Raw genomic sequence first — 14,540 nt, 5'->3', positions numbered from 1 at the left:
TATTTGGTCAATATAAAGAATATCATGAGAAAAGCATGCTTGTAGTTCCGACTCTCAAATGCAAAGATAAACAGTAGTGCTATCATATCCCATTCTATTAGGTTCTGAAATCCAGATTTATATTTTGCCCAGTGTGTAGGACGGGACTGCAGATGCAGGTTTAAACCAAAGATAGACACAAAGAGATGGAGTAAATCAGCAGGACAGGCAGCATCTCTGGAGAGAAGGAATGGGTGACGTTTCGGGTCAGACAACGCCACCCATTCCTTCTCTCCAGAGATGCTGCCTGTCCCGCTGAGTTACTCCAGCTTTTTGTGTCTATCTAATATTTTACCCAGATGGATTGAGAATTCAACCTGTGCTAAAAAATTACAATGCTCAGTTTAGCTTGTTTATGCAAAACCATGCCTAAAAAATGCACAGAAGTTTTTGCAGTTAAACTGTTAAAAAATTAAAGGGAGTAGAAAAAGTTTGAATTTCAAATCTGTAAGTCATGTTTGGTTAATTTTCAGCAGTAAAAGCCACGTCATATTTCAGCATTATTTCAGCAGCATTTTACACCTAAGTAACAGAAATGCACTTACTATAAACCATTTTACCGCATGAATTTAAAATAAAATCATGCAATTCACATTCTAAACAAAATGCTACAATTCACTAAGACATTTTTTTTTTTTTGAAAAGTTAATATTCAAAGCCTTTGGTGAATACAAAACATAGCTGAATTTACAAATTGGTAATATAACAAAAAAGAAAAACAGGCAGCATAACTCTTTCTCGTCATGGTTCCCTGCCACACAGTACGTTAAAAAAATTACACATCCCATGTGTAGTGTTTTTTATTCCAGGAAGTTAAATAGCAAGGACACTTTTTTTCCTTTAAACATTATATTATTGTCAGCTGTAAAGTGAACCGTGGGATCCAGACTGTGTCTCAGACTTTGTCTTGTTTCAGTGAAAGGGAATTTCTATAGACCCACATCCTTTACCAGCAAGTTCACATTCAGAAGCGGAATAGTGGGCCAAGGATGCGATTTTACAGAAATCCTCTTCCCTCCTTTTCATTTAAGGAAACACATGCCCCTTTGCCATTAGTATTTTCCCTTGAAGAACTAAAAGGACCAGTCTGCAACACACAATCGTCATTTTCCAATGGAAGGTGAGAGGGCCTGACCAATTTTCTTGAATTGTGAGGCATTTTACTCTTAATGACAGGTTCCAGATTCCTTTTACTAGTAGACTGGTGTTGAGCTGTCTGTTTAACTGAATTAGATTTACACAGTAAACTCAAATCTCCGGTCTGATGAGAGTGCAGCTTATCCAAGTCTGACACTGAGGGGCAGAAAGAATTAAATGCTGCGTTTCTCTTCTCCAAAGACACGGGTTCCTCCCTGTATTGGACCAGCTGCTGTCCCGACCGTCGCAAGTCACGTACAACCTCTGGGGTTTCCGAGGAAGCCAGCGGACCAGTTCTTTTGCCAAGCCAGTGACAAGCGGGTCCTTTCCTGCCATCCCATTCATGGGGAGGAACATCGGGAGACTGCGGGGTGCTCTTTGATGTTGGCGTGACCTTTGACAGATACAAATCAGTGAGTTCAGATTCCAAGCTGTCGGTGTCAAGGGACCTGCTCCTTTTGCTAAGTGATAACGGAGAAGGCAACGAAGGATTCAGTTTGTAAAGGCTACCGTGCCTCGGAAGACTGGCAGCTCCCCAACAAATGCCAAGCGAAGAATTCTGGGCACAGCTCTGAAACATTCTGTCATCGCAGTGGTGATAGGGATCTTTCTCCAAGTAACTGTTATCAAAGGCCTCGTAAGATGCAGAGATCTCTTCGTCCGTCACCATTTCACTCTGCTGGTCGCATTCTTCCTCGTTCTCAACATCAACGACGTCAAACGTTACCATAGCTGGCAGAGCATGGATATCCTCTGTGAGCGGAGAACCCGAGTCCGAATTCTCAAGGCTTTCAGAAAGATTGGGATAAAGTTTTCTGTTGGCTGTGAATTCAACTAAAGCCTGTGAGTAGTTGATAGCTTGTTCAAAGTTCTCTTCAGCCATTCCCATCCCTCGATAGTCGGAGGAACTTTCACTTAAACCATCAACCATTCCATTGTTCTGGACTATTTTCTTCATATTTTGATCCTCACAATTTTTCACTTCTTGACCCCACTTACCACAGTTTTCATTGCTGTATTCTTGTGTAGAGCCTGCTCCCGATATATTGTGAAGTTTTGATATGCTGTAGTTCTCACACATGTTCCGCTTACAGATCAGGTATTTATTATCATTTTCCTTTGGACAGACTCTTTGGAGTTTTGCCCAGTTCCGCCCATCAGCTGCCTCAGACAGGTACTCAACTTTCATCTTCCCATTTTTGGTCACGTTACTTGAAATAATTGGTTCTGTGTTTACAGCAGTTTGCTGATTTTTGGCAATGAAGCCAACAGCATCTGTGCCCATTTTACTAAATCCAGTCTCAAGTAGATCACCCGAGAATGTTTCCATTTCTCTAATGGATGGGTCTTTTACGAACATCATTTTCTCATTCGACTCCCAACATGTTAGTTGCTGCTGTAGGTGAGCTACTTTGATTTCATCTTCCTGAATAAAATTAAATTTCTCTTGGTCTGAAGGAATCACGATGCTTTGCTTGCTTGGAATACAAGGAACATTTGTATCCACCGGTAAAGAAAAACTTAAAATGGACGTAAGTGAGGCACCCAAAGAAGGTGGCTTTGTTTCCAAAGAATGTTCATCACTCGGAGGGGAGTTTATAAGACTATCATTCTGCTCAAAGAGTTCGTACAAGGCGTCGCCACTGTAGCTGTCCCTTGGAAGTCGGTTATTTTTGCTTTCGCTGATACTGTCTCCTCCTTCCTCATCATGCCCTGGGGTGGTGGAGTCGTAATAACCTTCATCACTGTTCGGCGCCGATTCCTGATGGTCGCTCTGTGGCGTCACCAGTTCACTGCTGTTGATTGCACTGTCGGTGATACCACGCAGCAAACAAGGATCCGACAAGTTAATATGCAGGGCCGAATGCTCTGCGTCACTGGGCGACCGCAAGCACTCACCGCCATCCTCCGCTATATTCTGGCTGCTGTCAAACACGGCACCCGTCCCCGTCGCCTTCTCCCACAGCACTTTAAGATACTCATCCTCCACCTCATCTGGAGTTGCCATCTCCTCCCCGCCGCCCTGATAAGTGACCAAACAAGAGCTCCGCTTCCCCGCTGTTCTACTCCTCTCTCCCGACACCGTGCTTTCAGCAATACTATCGTCGTCGTGGTCGGCAATAATATCCCCGCAGCCCGTCAGGGAATCAAAGCTCTTCAGTGAAGTCACATCACCAAAAATCAAGCTGGCCTGATCAAAAGAATGCACAGATGGTGGGTCACGATCTATGCAAGTTGGTTTGACAATATCAGGCATGCTACCAAAGCTGGAGTTCAGATTAGAAATAGCACCACCAGGCTTCCTATTTAATGCCTTACTTTCGCCTACATTGATTTTCCTTACCTCTGTACCCGATGTCTCAAACTCACTCCTCTTATTTCTGGAGGGTTTATCGACTTTGAAAGCACATGATTCAGAGGAAGGACGCGTACTGTTTGGGGTTTCAGCTTTATCCGCAGAGTCACCCGTTCCTGTACAGTTCATTTTACATGAAGGCTTGAGGTTCAGCTCCACCAAACCCTTTTTATATTCGACCCCCACTCCCCGGTGTGCCGTCGTTTGTTCCGAATGTTGTAAAACACCAGCGGCAGCAGCATGGTTACTGCCCTGTGGATCTCCTTTAGCCGAATCAACAGCTTTGTTCTTTCTGTGACGCCTGATGCTATTAAAGAGACCCCTCAGGCCCCTCTTTGACCTCCGCTCAGCCAGGGGCTTGTCAGCGCTTCGTTTGGGAGCAAAGCATTCGGGGTTCTCCGACTCTAGGGATTCACTTTTGCGGAAATCGCAGTGGACGTGGTTATCAAGTGCACAGTGCTCACTTTTTGAGCCGCGCAAGGTTCTCGAGGCCACAGAGCTCCAGCTGGACGAATCATTGCATCCACTCCACGCGGTAGCGAGCCCTTCTTTTTGGTTAACGTCCAGAGCCACCTCACTTATGCCATTGAGAGTTTTGCTTTTAGCGACTCCCTTTTTGGAGAATCCCTTGACTTGTCCTTTGTTCTTAACAGTGAAAAAGCTCGGTAGTGTGCAAATGCCCTTCCTTCCTCCAAACAGCTTAAATGCCGTTTTCCTCAGCTTCCCGGAAGACTGCTCGGTGTCAGTGGCATCAGCACAGTCGTACGGTGTGAGAACAGCTGCTCCCCGGGTCTGGATCCCTCTGGCAACTTCCCCATGGCCAGGAGACAAAGCCTTTGTTCCGGCTGTCTCCGCACTGCTGCCGGTTTCCATGGCAACCGTGTCCATACACAGGTGCAATCAGCTGAAAATTGGATCAATTGCACATCGACCCACATCAGCACCGCAAAGTCTGGCGTCTACCTGCTCAACCATCATTATCCTGCAAAATAAAATGAGAAAATCAGATTCCAAGCAAAGGTGGCAAAACTTTACGTTATTATCTTTCTGACTATTATTGGCTGCAAACATAATTTAACTTCTACAGGCAACTTTAGTGTGGTCAAATTATTGAGCAAATTTGTCCCAAGCTGCAATTCTCTTCATTGGGGTATTGAAATACAATAATTTAATAGAAGATTACCAGCCAACAGAAAACACAAAGGAAAGATAATGACGGTTTAAATGCAAATCAACTCATTTAAAAAAAATCTTCCAGCAGGCTTACAAGCAACTTGTGGCACTGACTGGACTGAGCTGTTTACAAAGATGCATCAAGTGAGAAATATAAATGCATCAAGTGAGAAATATAAATGCATCAAGTGAGAAAGACCTTCGGAAAATTTCTAAACCCATGAAATTCTGGACATCGGGTGTTGCTAAAATGCAGACTTTCAATGGCTGAAAATTGATAATCGTACACAAAAGCCACTTGTAAGCACACAAAGGTAAAACAGGAGAGAGAGGAAAATACATTTACAAAGACTCCGATCCTATGTGTCTCAACCTAAAAGTGCAATTCTCCACAGTTTCATTGTTTCCTTTGCCAGAGCTACGAGGTTGTGGGAAACATTGGGACCATAAATCACAACATTATAAGGGTGCCTCGAAGATGAATTACCAGACCTAAATTATTGCAGCAAGATTAATTCACACCAATGCCACAATCCAGCAATTTCACGTCATGCAATGAACTTCAGTGCAGAGACTCACAGAAAGGTGCAATTGGCTGGGCTCTAGCTTGGATGGCAACAGAATCATTCAGCATTTCGTTTTCAATCAAACTCACTGCTTGTCTTTGCTTCCAGTTGGAATTTTGCAACCCAGTAACAGCCAGCAATGCGAACCTGCAATTTTTACCAACATTTTCTGGGGCTTTTTATCTCCATCAGTTTTAGTTCAGTTTAATTTATTGTTACGTGTCCCGAGGCCTTAGTTTAGTTTAGAAATACGGCACGGAAACAGGCCCTTCAGCCCACCGAGTCTGCACCGACCAGCGATCCCAGCACATTAACACAATCCTACATACACTAGGGACAATTTACATTTATACTAAGCCAATTTACCTACATACCTATACCTCTTTGGAGTGTGGGAGGAAACCGAAGATCTCGGTGAAAACCCACGCAAGTCACGGGGAGAACGTACAAACTCCGTGCAGATAGCACCCGTTGTCGGGATCGAACCCGGGTCTCCCTCCGGTGCTGCAAGCGCTGTAAGGCAGCAACTCTACCGCCGCGCCACCGTGCTGCCCTGTTGCAAAGTTTAAGTAATGGCAGAAAGATGGTCCGTTGCCTACACACAGCATAAACCCATATAAAAGTGCTGAACATTACCTTCCCTGGTCATTTCAGTTTTTGTTTAAAGAGCAGCCAACAGATGCAGAACAAGATACGTGGCTTCTTTCCAATGGCCACCAGATACATAGACAATAGACAATAGGTGCAGGAGGAGGCCATTCGGCCCTTCAAGCCAACACCACCATTCATGGCTGGTCATTCTCAATCAGTACCCCATTCCTGGCTTCTCCCCATACCCCCTGCCTCCGCTATCCTTAAGAGCTCTATCTACTAGCTCTCTCTTGAATGCATTCAAAGAATTGGCCTCCACTGCCTTCTGAAAACATAACGTGCTAGAGGGACTGAGTGGGTCAAGTAGCATTTTTTAAATTGTATAAAGGGCAGCAGAGTGGTGCAGCTGGTAGAGCTGCTGCCTCATAGGGCTGAGACCAAAGGTAATAGAGCGGAGAAAGATAGACCACTCCATCCAAATCACCTATACTGAAGTGTAGTACGCAAAGGAGCCATTTTAGTAGGCAAAACCCGCTGTCCGTTATGCCTCTCGCAGTGTAATCAGTGTTTGGGGGAACAGTATGTGTGATGATACCATTAAAATGCAGAATATATCTCATCTATCGATTCACAGATTTTTGTTAGTTTTCTTTTAAAATGTTTCTGCAAGTTTCTGCCTACTAAAATGGCGCCATGACATACTACAGTTTTTAGGGTCGAGTGGTCTATCTTGCTCTGGGCTGAGACCCAGGTTCGATCCTGACTGTGGGTGCTCTGTGTGGAGATTGCACATTCTCCCTGTGACTGCATGAGTTTCCTCTGGTTTCCTCCACATCCCAAAGATGTGTGGGTTTGCAGGTTAATTAGCCTCTGTAAATTGCCCCGAGTGCATAGTGAAACTCATTGAAACTTACCAAATAGTGAACGGCCTGGATAGAGTGGATGCAGTCTAGGACCAGAGGGCATAGCCTCAAAAAAAGGACATACCTTCAGAAAGGAGATGAGGAGGAATTTCTTTAGTCAGAGGGTGGTGAATCTGTGGAATTCATTGCCATCGGGGGTTGTGAGGACATCATTGGCTATTTTTAAAACAGAGATTGACAGATTGTTAATCAGTAAGGACGCCAAAGGTTATGCAGAGAAGAATGGAGTTGAGAGGGAAAGATAGATCAGCCATGATTGAATGACGAAGTAGATTTACTGGGTCGAACAGCCCAATTCCGCTCCTATGACTTATGAACATGGGAATGGATGCGAAAGTGGGATAATTTATGACTAGTGTGAACAGGTAATCGGTGGTCTTTGTGGACTCCATGTGCCAAGGAGCCTGTTTCCATGCTACATCTTTCAATCAGTCTTGCAACACAAGGCCTAAAGAAATCTTGTTAATATTTTCAGAGATTTCTTTGATTGATTTGAGAATATTTTTAAATCTTGCAAATTTAGCTCACACTGCATTACTAACAATAAAGTCATGCAGCACTGTAAAAGAAAATATGCTCTGTCTACCACTGCAATCACCCGCTCCCCAAACTTCTTCCAACATTAAATGCTGGAGTAACTCATTTGGACAGGCAGCATCTATGGAGAGAAGGAATGGGTGACGTTTCATGGCGAGCCAACCCATTCTTTCTCCCCAAAGATGCTGCCTATCCTGCTGAGTTACTCCAGCATTTTGTGTCTATCGTCAGTGTAAACCAGCATCTGAAGTTCCTTCCTACACTCTTCCAATATTACGTTAACATGGGGTAATTGGCTTTGTTAAATCGCTCTCAGTGTGTAGGATGCAAAACTGGAAGAACATGGAACTAGTGTACGGGCGATCACTGGACAGCACGGACTCAGTGGGCCGAAGGGCCCCTTTCCACGCTGTATCTCTAAACTAAACAGAAGCAACATTTTCATTCCCACACCACATCATTCAAGATTTGTCACAATTTCCTTATTTCCAGGTATTTGATTGCTTCACCAAAATTGATAATTTCAAAGCAGAAGTTTGCATTGGGCACCGTAATCTTAAAAAGTTCTCTCAAAGAACCTTGAATTATTGGCCAATGATACATACCAACATAGCACACCAGTTAATACATTGGAATTTGCAACGATGGCAGAATTGTTGTGCCAGCAATACTGTCAGTCACATATACATCAATCAAAAACCTGTAGTCTCTGTGCCCTCTTTGCCAGCCATATTCATGCAGATGTATCAAACGAAATAAGCAAATCGATGACCATTAAACATCTGAACCCGACAAAATTGTTTAGACCACGAGATCAATTAATGTATTTCAACTAAATCAATATCTCCAGAAGCAGGCAGACAGGGGCTGGGTGTATAATGACAAATACATTTATTTTTAAATATAGAAAGGTTATGGAAAGGATCTTAATGTCCTTTACCTCAGAGTCATACAGCATGGAAACAGGCCCTCTGGCCCAACTTGCCCACACCAACCACAGATGTCCCATCTACACTAGTCCCACCTACCCACGTTTGGCCTATATCCCTCCAAACCTGTCCTATCCATGTACCTGTCTAACTGTTTCTTAAGCGTCGCGATACTACTTGCCTCAACTACCTCCTCCGACAGTTCATTCCACACACTCACCACCCATTGTGTAAAAAAGTTACCCTCAGGTTCCTATTAAAACCTTCGCTCCCCTCACCTTAAACCTATATCTGCTATGTGAAGTGTATAACCAAGATAGCATAATTACACAGCTCTGGACAAAATGAACTAGATTTCACAGTCTTGGGTATAGAAACAGACCCAACCCCAACCAGCTCACCCCCTTCTATTCACCACCCAACCCATCCCTCCTATTTCCCACCATTTTAAAGCAATCATTATCACAATTCCTTTAACATCTAAACTATTTACACTTACTTACTATTTCTATTTCAATGCTATAAATAATGGATTGATATATTGCTTTAACCCATGTCAAGATAGAAATTAGTATCACCCAACTTTGAAACAGTTGATTAGTGATATTTTATGTTTGTTTTAATTGGACAACATGATTTACCAATGAATACCAAAATTCCAATCACAATTCAAAAGATCCATTTTTGACCAACTGGCAATCTATTACAAGTAACTTATTTTTTACAAATTAAATTTCAGAAAAAGTGAAGAGAGAATTAACTGACCAGATGCTTAAAATCACAAGTTTCCACTCAAATCTATTGCATGATGTCATCCCGGATAGATATTAATCTATGCCAACAAATGGAAAATTGAAAATACAGCCCTAATTTAAATTCTTCTGTCGTAAGGTCATAAGGAATAGGAGTAGAATTAGGCCATTCGGCCCATCAAGTCTACTCCGCCATTCAATCATGGCTGACCTATCTCTCCCTCCTAACCCCATTCTCCTGCCTTCTCCCCACAACCTCTGACACCTGTCCTAATCAAGAACCTATCTATCTCTGCCTTAAAAATATCCACTGACTTGGTCCCCACAGCCTTCTGTGGCAAATAATTCCACAGATTCACCACACTCTGTCCTCCTTTGTTGCCATCAAAATGTGGCAACACTTGTGGACTGCCAAGTGAGGTCTGATATATGATTTTACCAGGTTGCATGCAAAACAAAGCATTTCACTGTACTTGGGTACATGTGACAATGAAGTTTCATTAAATCATCAGGCAATTCTGTACTACACTACTATATTCAACAGCTTATACATAGTTCATTAAACTGAACATATTACAGGTTAAATAAAAATGGACATTAACAAACAGGTCAAATGAACAAATTAATAAAGTGATTTTTTTTCGGGAAAAAAACTTTTTTTAACAACCCTGGTGTAACTCTGAAGCAGTATGCAGCTAGGTTATTAGTAACCAGGAGATTTGTGAACTTACCCTCAGATTCCAGACACTTTAAACAATGCTTGGCCCCTCACCAAGGTCCAGCAATAGTGTCACTGTGCTTTTATTCTTGGCACGCCGGCACCAAAACAGCAAACAGCTCACTGTGGGCCAAGCATCCTCCCTCCAGCCACCCCATGTACAATAGAGTCATAGAGTGATCCAGTGTGGAAACAGGCCCTTCGGCCCAACTTGCCCACATCGGCCAACAATGTCCCAGCTACATTAGTCACACCTGCCTGTACTTGGTCCATATCCGTCCAAACCTGTCCTATCCATGTACCTGCCTAACTGTATCTTAAATGTTGGGATAGTCCCTGCATCAACTACCTCCTCTGGCAGCCTGTTCCATACACCCATCACCCTTTGTGTGAAAAAAGCTACCCTTCAGATTCCTATTAAATCTTTTCTCCTTCACCTTAAACCTCTGTCTTCTAGTCCTTGTTTCACCTACTCTGGTGAGTAGTTGGTGAGAGGTTTTAGACTAGTGTCACGGTTGCACAGAATTGTCGGGGCAGAGGGCCGAGTGAGGGAGTCTGCCTGTTGCTGACACTGGGGAAACCTTAAGGAGTGGCTGCGCAGTGTTCACAGCCCGGTTTCAGTGAGTGAGTGGGGGGTGAATGAGTGGGTGAGTGAGTGAGTGACGGGGTGAGTGAGTGAGCGAGCAAGCGAGTGGCTGGGTGGGTGAGTGCGGGGGTGAGTGAGTGAGTGAGTGGGGGGTGAATGAGTGGGTGAGTAAGTGAGGGGGTGAGTGAGGGGGTGAGTGAGTGAGCGAGCAAGCGAGTGGCTGGGTGGGTGAGTGAGTGAGGGGGTAAGTGAGTGAGTGAGGGGGGGTGAGTGAGTGAGTGAGTGAGTGAGCGAGTGGCTGGGTGGGTGAGTGAGTGGGGGGGATGAGTGAGTGAGTGAGTGAGGGGGTGCGTGAGTGAGGGAGGGGGTGAGTGAGTGAGTGAGTGGTGATGGAGGGAGGGGGTGAGTGAGGGAGGTGAGTGAGGGAGGGGGTGAGGTGAGTGAGTGAGTGAGGAAGGGAGGGGTGAGTGAGTGAGCGAGTGAGTGAGTAATGGAGGGGGTGAGTGAGTGAGGGTGGAATGAGTGAGTGAGGGAGGGAATGAGTGAGTAAGGGAGGGGGTGAGTGAGGGAGGGAGTGGGTGAGAGAGGGAGGAGGTGAGTGAGGGAGGGGGTGAGTGAGTGAGTGAGTGAGTGGTGAGTGAGGGAGGAGGTGAGGGAGGGAGGAGGTGAGGGAGGGAGGAGGAGGTGAGTGAGGGAGGGGGTGAGGTAAGTGTGGGGTGATGGAGGGAGGGGGTGAATTAGGGAGTGAATGAGTGAGGGAGGGAAGGGGTGAGTGAGTGAGTGAGTGAGTGAGTGAGTGAGTGAGTGAGTGAGTGAGTGAGTGAGTGAGTGAGTGAGTGAGGTGAGTGAGGTGAGTGAGGGACGGAGTGAGGTGTGAGTGAGTGGTGAAGGAGGGAAGGGGTGGGTGAGTGAGTGAGTGAGTGAGTGAAGGGGTGAGTGAGTGAGTGGTGATGGAGGGAAGGGGTGAGTGAGTGAGTGAGTGAGTGAGTGAGTGAGTGAGTGAGTGAGTGAGTGAGTGAGTGAGTGAGTGAGTGAGTGAGTGAGTGAGTGAGTGAGTGAAGCAGCCTGCTGCTGGAGACTCACCTGCAGAGAGAGCCACGGCCACGGCCGGCGCCGGCCTCCTCACTGCCCGGCACTGGGCCTGACCCAGCTCCTTCCCCTTCTCCTCCTCCTCCTCCCTTTCTCCTTCCCCTCCTCCCTTTCTCCTTCTCCTCCTCCTCCCTTTCTCCTTCCCCTTTCTTTTCCCTTCTTCTCCCTCCTCTTTCCTCTTTCTTTCCCTTTCTCTTTCCTTCTCCCTCAGCCCCGCCCCGCCGACACCACCACCCTCACCCACCCCCCCCCCCCCCCCCCGGCACTCACCCGCCGCCGCCTCCTCCCCGACACACAGCACAGCACAGCACAGGCCCGGTCACTGCCGCCCGCCCGCCAGCCAGCCCGGCCTCCGCCAGGCCCAGGCCCTGACGACGCCTCCATCAGGACGCGGTGGGCGGGCCTTCCGTGCACGCAGGGAGCAGCAACTTAGAGAGTCACAGTCACAGTGTGGAGACAGACGGGCCCTTCCTCCCAACAATGTCCCAGGCAGCTACACTTTGGTCCACATCCCTCCAAACCTGTCCTATCCATGTACCTGTCCAACTCTTTCATAGACAATAGGTGCAGGAGGAGGAGGCCATTCGGGCCCTTCGAGCCTGTACGCACCGCCATTCAATGTGATCATGGCTGATCATTCTCACTCAGTACCCCGTTCCTGCCTTCTCCCCATACCCCCTGACTCCGCTATCCTTAAGAGCTCTATCCAGCTCTCTCTTGAATGCATTCAGAGAATTGGCCTCCGCTGCCTTCTGAGGCAGAGAATTCCACAGATTCACAACTCTCTGACTGAAATTTTTTTCCTCATCTCAGTTCTAAATGGCCTACCCCTTATTCTTAAACTGTGGCCCCTTGTTCTGGACTCCCCCAACATTGGGAACATGTCCGAAGAAGGGTCTCGACCCGAAACGTCACCCATTCCTTCTCTCCCGAGATGCTGCCCGACCTGCTGAGTTACTCCAGCATTTTGTGAATAAATCGATTGGGAACATGTTTCCTGCCTCTAACGTGTCCAACCCCTTAATAATCTTATACGTTTCGATAAGATCACCTCTCATCCTTCTAAATTCCAGTGTATACAAGCCTAGTCACTCCAGTCTTTCAACATATGACAGTCCCACCATTCCGGGAATTAACCTAGTAAACCTACGCTGCACGCCCTCAATAGCAAGAATATCCTTCCTCAAATTTGGAGACCAAAACTGCACACAGTACTCCAGGTGCGGTCTCACTAGGGCCCTGTACAACTGCAGAAGGACCTCTTTGCTCCTATACTCAACTCCTCTTGTTATGAAGGCCAACATTCCATTGGCTTTCTTCACTGCCTGCTGCACCTGCATGCTTCCTTTCAGTGACTGATGCACTCGGACACCCAGATCCCGTTGTACGTTCCCTTTTCCTAACTTGACACCATTCAGATAATACTCTGCCTTCCTATTCTTACCACCAAAGTGGATAACCTCGCACTTATCCACATTAAACTGCATCTGCCATGCATCCGCCCACACACAACCTGTCCAAGTCACCCTGCAATCTCATAGCATCTTCCTCACAGTTCACACTACCACCCAGCTTTGTATCAACTGCAAATTTGCTAATGGTACTTTTAATCCCTTCATCCAAGTCATTAATGTATATTGTAAATAGCTGCGGTCCCAGCACCGAGCCTTGCGGTACCCCACTAGTTACTGCCTGCCATTCTGAAAGGGTCCCATTTATCCCCACTCTTTGCTTTCTGTTTGTCAACCAATTTTCTATCCATGTCAGTACCCTACCTCCAATACCATGTGCTCTAATTTTGCCCACTAATCTCCTATGTTAAACGATCTTAAACGATGGGATAGTCCCAGCCTCAACTACCTCCTCTGGCAGAATCCCCCTCTTTCTCACCTTCCACCCCACCAGCCAGCGTATCCAACAAATCATCCTCCAACATTTCCGTCACCTACAACGGGACCCCACCACTGGCCATATCTTCCCATCCCCTCCCCTTTCTGCATTCCGCAGAGACCGCTCCCTCCGTAACTCCCTGGTCCACTCGTCCCTTCTTACCCAAACCACCCCATCCCCGGGTACTTTCCCCAGCAACCGCAGGAGATGCAACACCTGTCCCTTTACCTCCCCCCCTCAACTCCATCCAAGGACCCAAACAGTCTTTCCAGGTGAGTCAGAGGTTCACCTGCACCTCCTCCAACCTCATCTATTGCATCCGCTGCTCTAGATGTCAACTTCTTTACATCGGCGAAACCAAACGCAGGCTCGGCGATCGTTTTGCTCAACACCTTCGCTCAGTCCGCCTTAACCAACCTGATCTCCCGGTGGCTGAGCACCAACTCCCCCTCCCACTGCCAGTCTGAACTTTCTGTCATGGGCCTCCTCCAGTGCCATAGTGAGGCTCACCGGAAATTGGAGGAACAGCACCTCATATTTCGCTTGGGCAGCTTGCAGCCCAGCGGTATGAACATTGACTTCTCCAACTTTAGATAGTTCCTCTGTCCCTCTTTTCCCCTTCCCAGTTCTCTCTCTATCTTCCTGTCTCCACCTATATTCTTCCTTTGTCCCGCCCCCCTGACATCAGTCTGAAGAAGGGTCTCGACCCGAAACGTCACCCATTCCTTCTCTCCTGAGATGCTGCCTGACCTGCTGAGTTACTCCAGCATTTTGTGAATAAATACCTTCAATTTGTACCAGCATCTGCAGTTATTTTCTTACACATCCTATGGCAGCTTGTTCCATTCACCCACCACCCTTTGTGTGTGGAAAAAGTTGCCCCTCAGCCGGTTTATATGAAATCTTTTTCCCTTCACCTTAAACCTACCTGCCTACTCTGGGCAAGAGACTCTGCATCCACCTGATCTACTCCTCTCATGATTTTGTACACCTCTATAAGATCACCCTTCATCCTCCTGCGCTCTGAGGGATAGAGTCCCAGCCTACACAATCTCTCTCTACAGCTCAGACCCTCTCGCCCCGGCAACATCCTTGTAAATCTTCTCTGTACCCTTTCCACAACATCTTTACAAAAACATGGTGCCCAGAACTGAACACAATACTCAAAATGCAGCCTCATCAACGTCTTATACAACTGCAACATGGCTTCCCGACTTCTATACTATACTTGGGCCTCAGTCAACAGCATTAAAT

The 14,540-nt window shown here is 46.4% G+C and overlaps 1 protein-coding gene across 3 annotated transcripts; it reads right to left on the bottom strand.

The window, feature by feature from the left end:
- Positions 1 to 265: 265 nt before the first annotated feature.
- On the bottom strand, positions 266 to 11,751 carry amer1 (APC membrane recruitment protein 1). Of its 3 annotated transcripts, none has more exons than XM_078412528.1 (3): positions 11,667 to 11,751; positions 6,850 to 6,941; positions 266 to 4,514 (listed from the first exon to the last, which is right to left on the bottom strand). In XM_078412528.1, the coding sequence occupies exon 3, from the start codon at positions 4,418 to 4,420 to the stop codon at positions 1,037 to 1,039; it is 3,384 nt and encodes a 1,127-aa protein (XP_078268654.1). In that variant the 5' UTR covers positions 4,421 to 4,514; positions 6,850 to 6,941; positions 11,667 to 11,751; the 3' UTR covers positions 266 to 1,036. The 3 variants fall into 3 exon arrangements, with proteins under 3 accessions (XP_078268654.1, XP_078268655.1, XP_078268656.1); XM_078412529.1 differs by lacking the exon at positions 11,667 to 11,751 and adding an exon at positions 11,391 to 11,479; XM_078412530.1 differs by lacking the exon at positions 6,850 to 6,941 and having other exon boundaries at positions 11,667 to 11,689.
- Positions 11,752 to 14,540: the final 2,789 nt, after the last annotated feature.

Source organism: Rhinoraja longicauda, chromosome 15, assembly GCF_053455715.1.
Source record: "Rhinoraja longicauda isolate Sanriku21f chromosome 15, sRhiLon1.1, whole genome shotgun sequence".
In the NCBI taxonomy this organism is placed as follows: Eukaryota; Metazoa; Chordata; class Chondrichthyes; order Rajiformes; family Arhynchobatidae; genus Rhinoraja; species Rhinoraja longicauda.
The sequence above is the reverse complement of the archived record's forward strand: the minus strand, read 5'-3'. Positions and strand labels throughout refer to the sequence as shown.

What these genes read in the sequence shown, in the direction of transcription:
- amer1 (XM_078412528.1), bottom strand. Translation starts at nt 4,420, where the DNA reads ATGGACACGGTTGCCATGGAAACCGGCAGCAGTGCGGAGACAGCCGGA.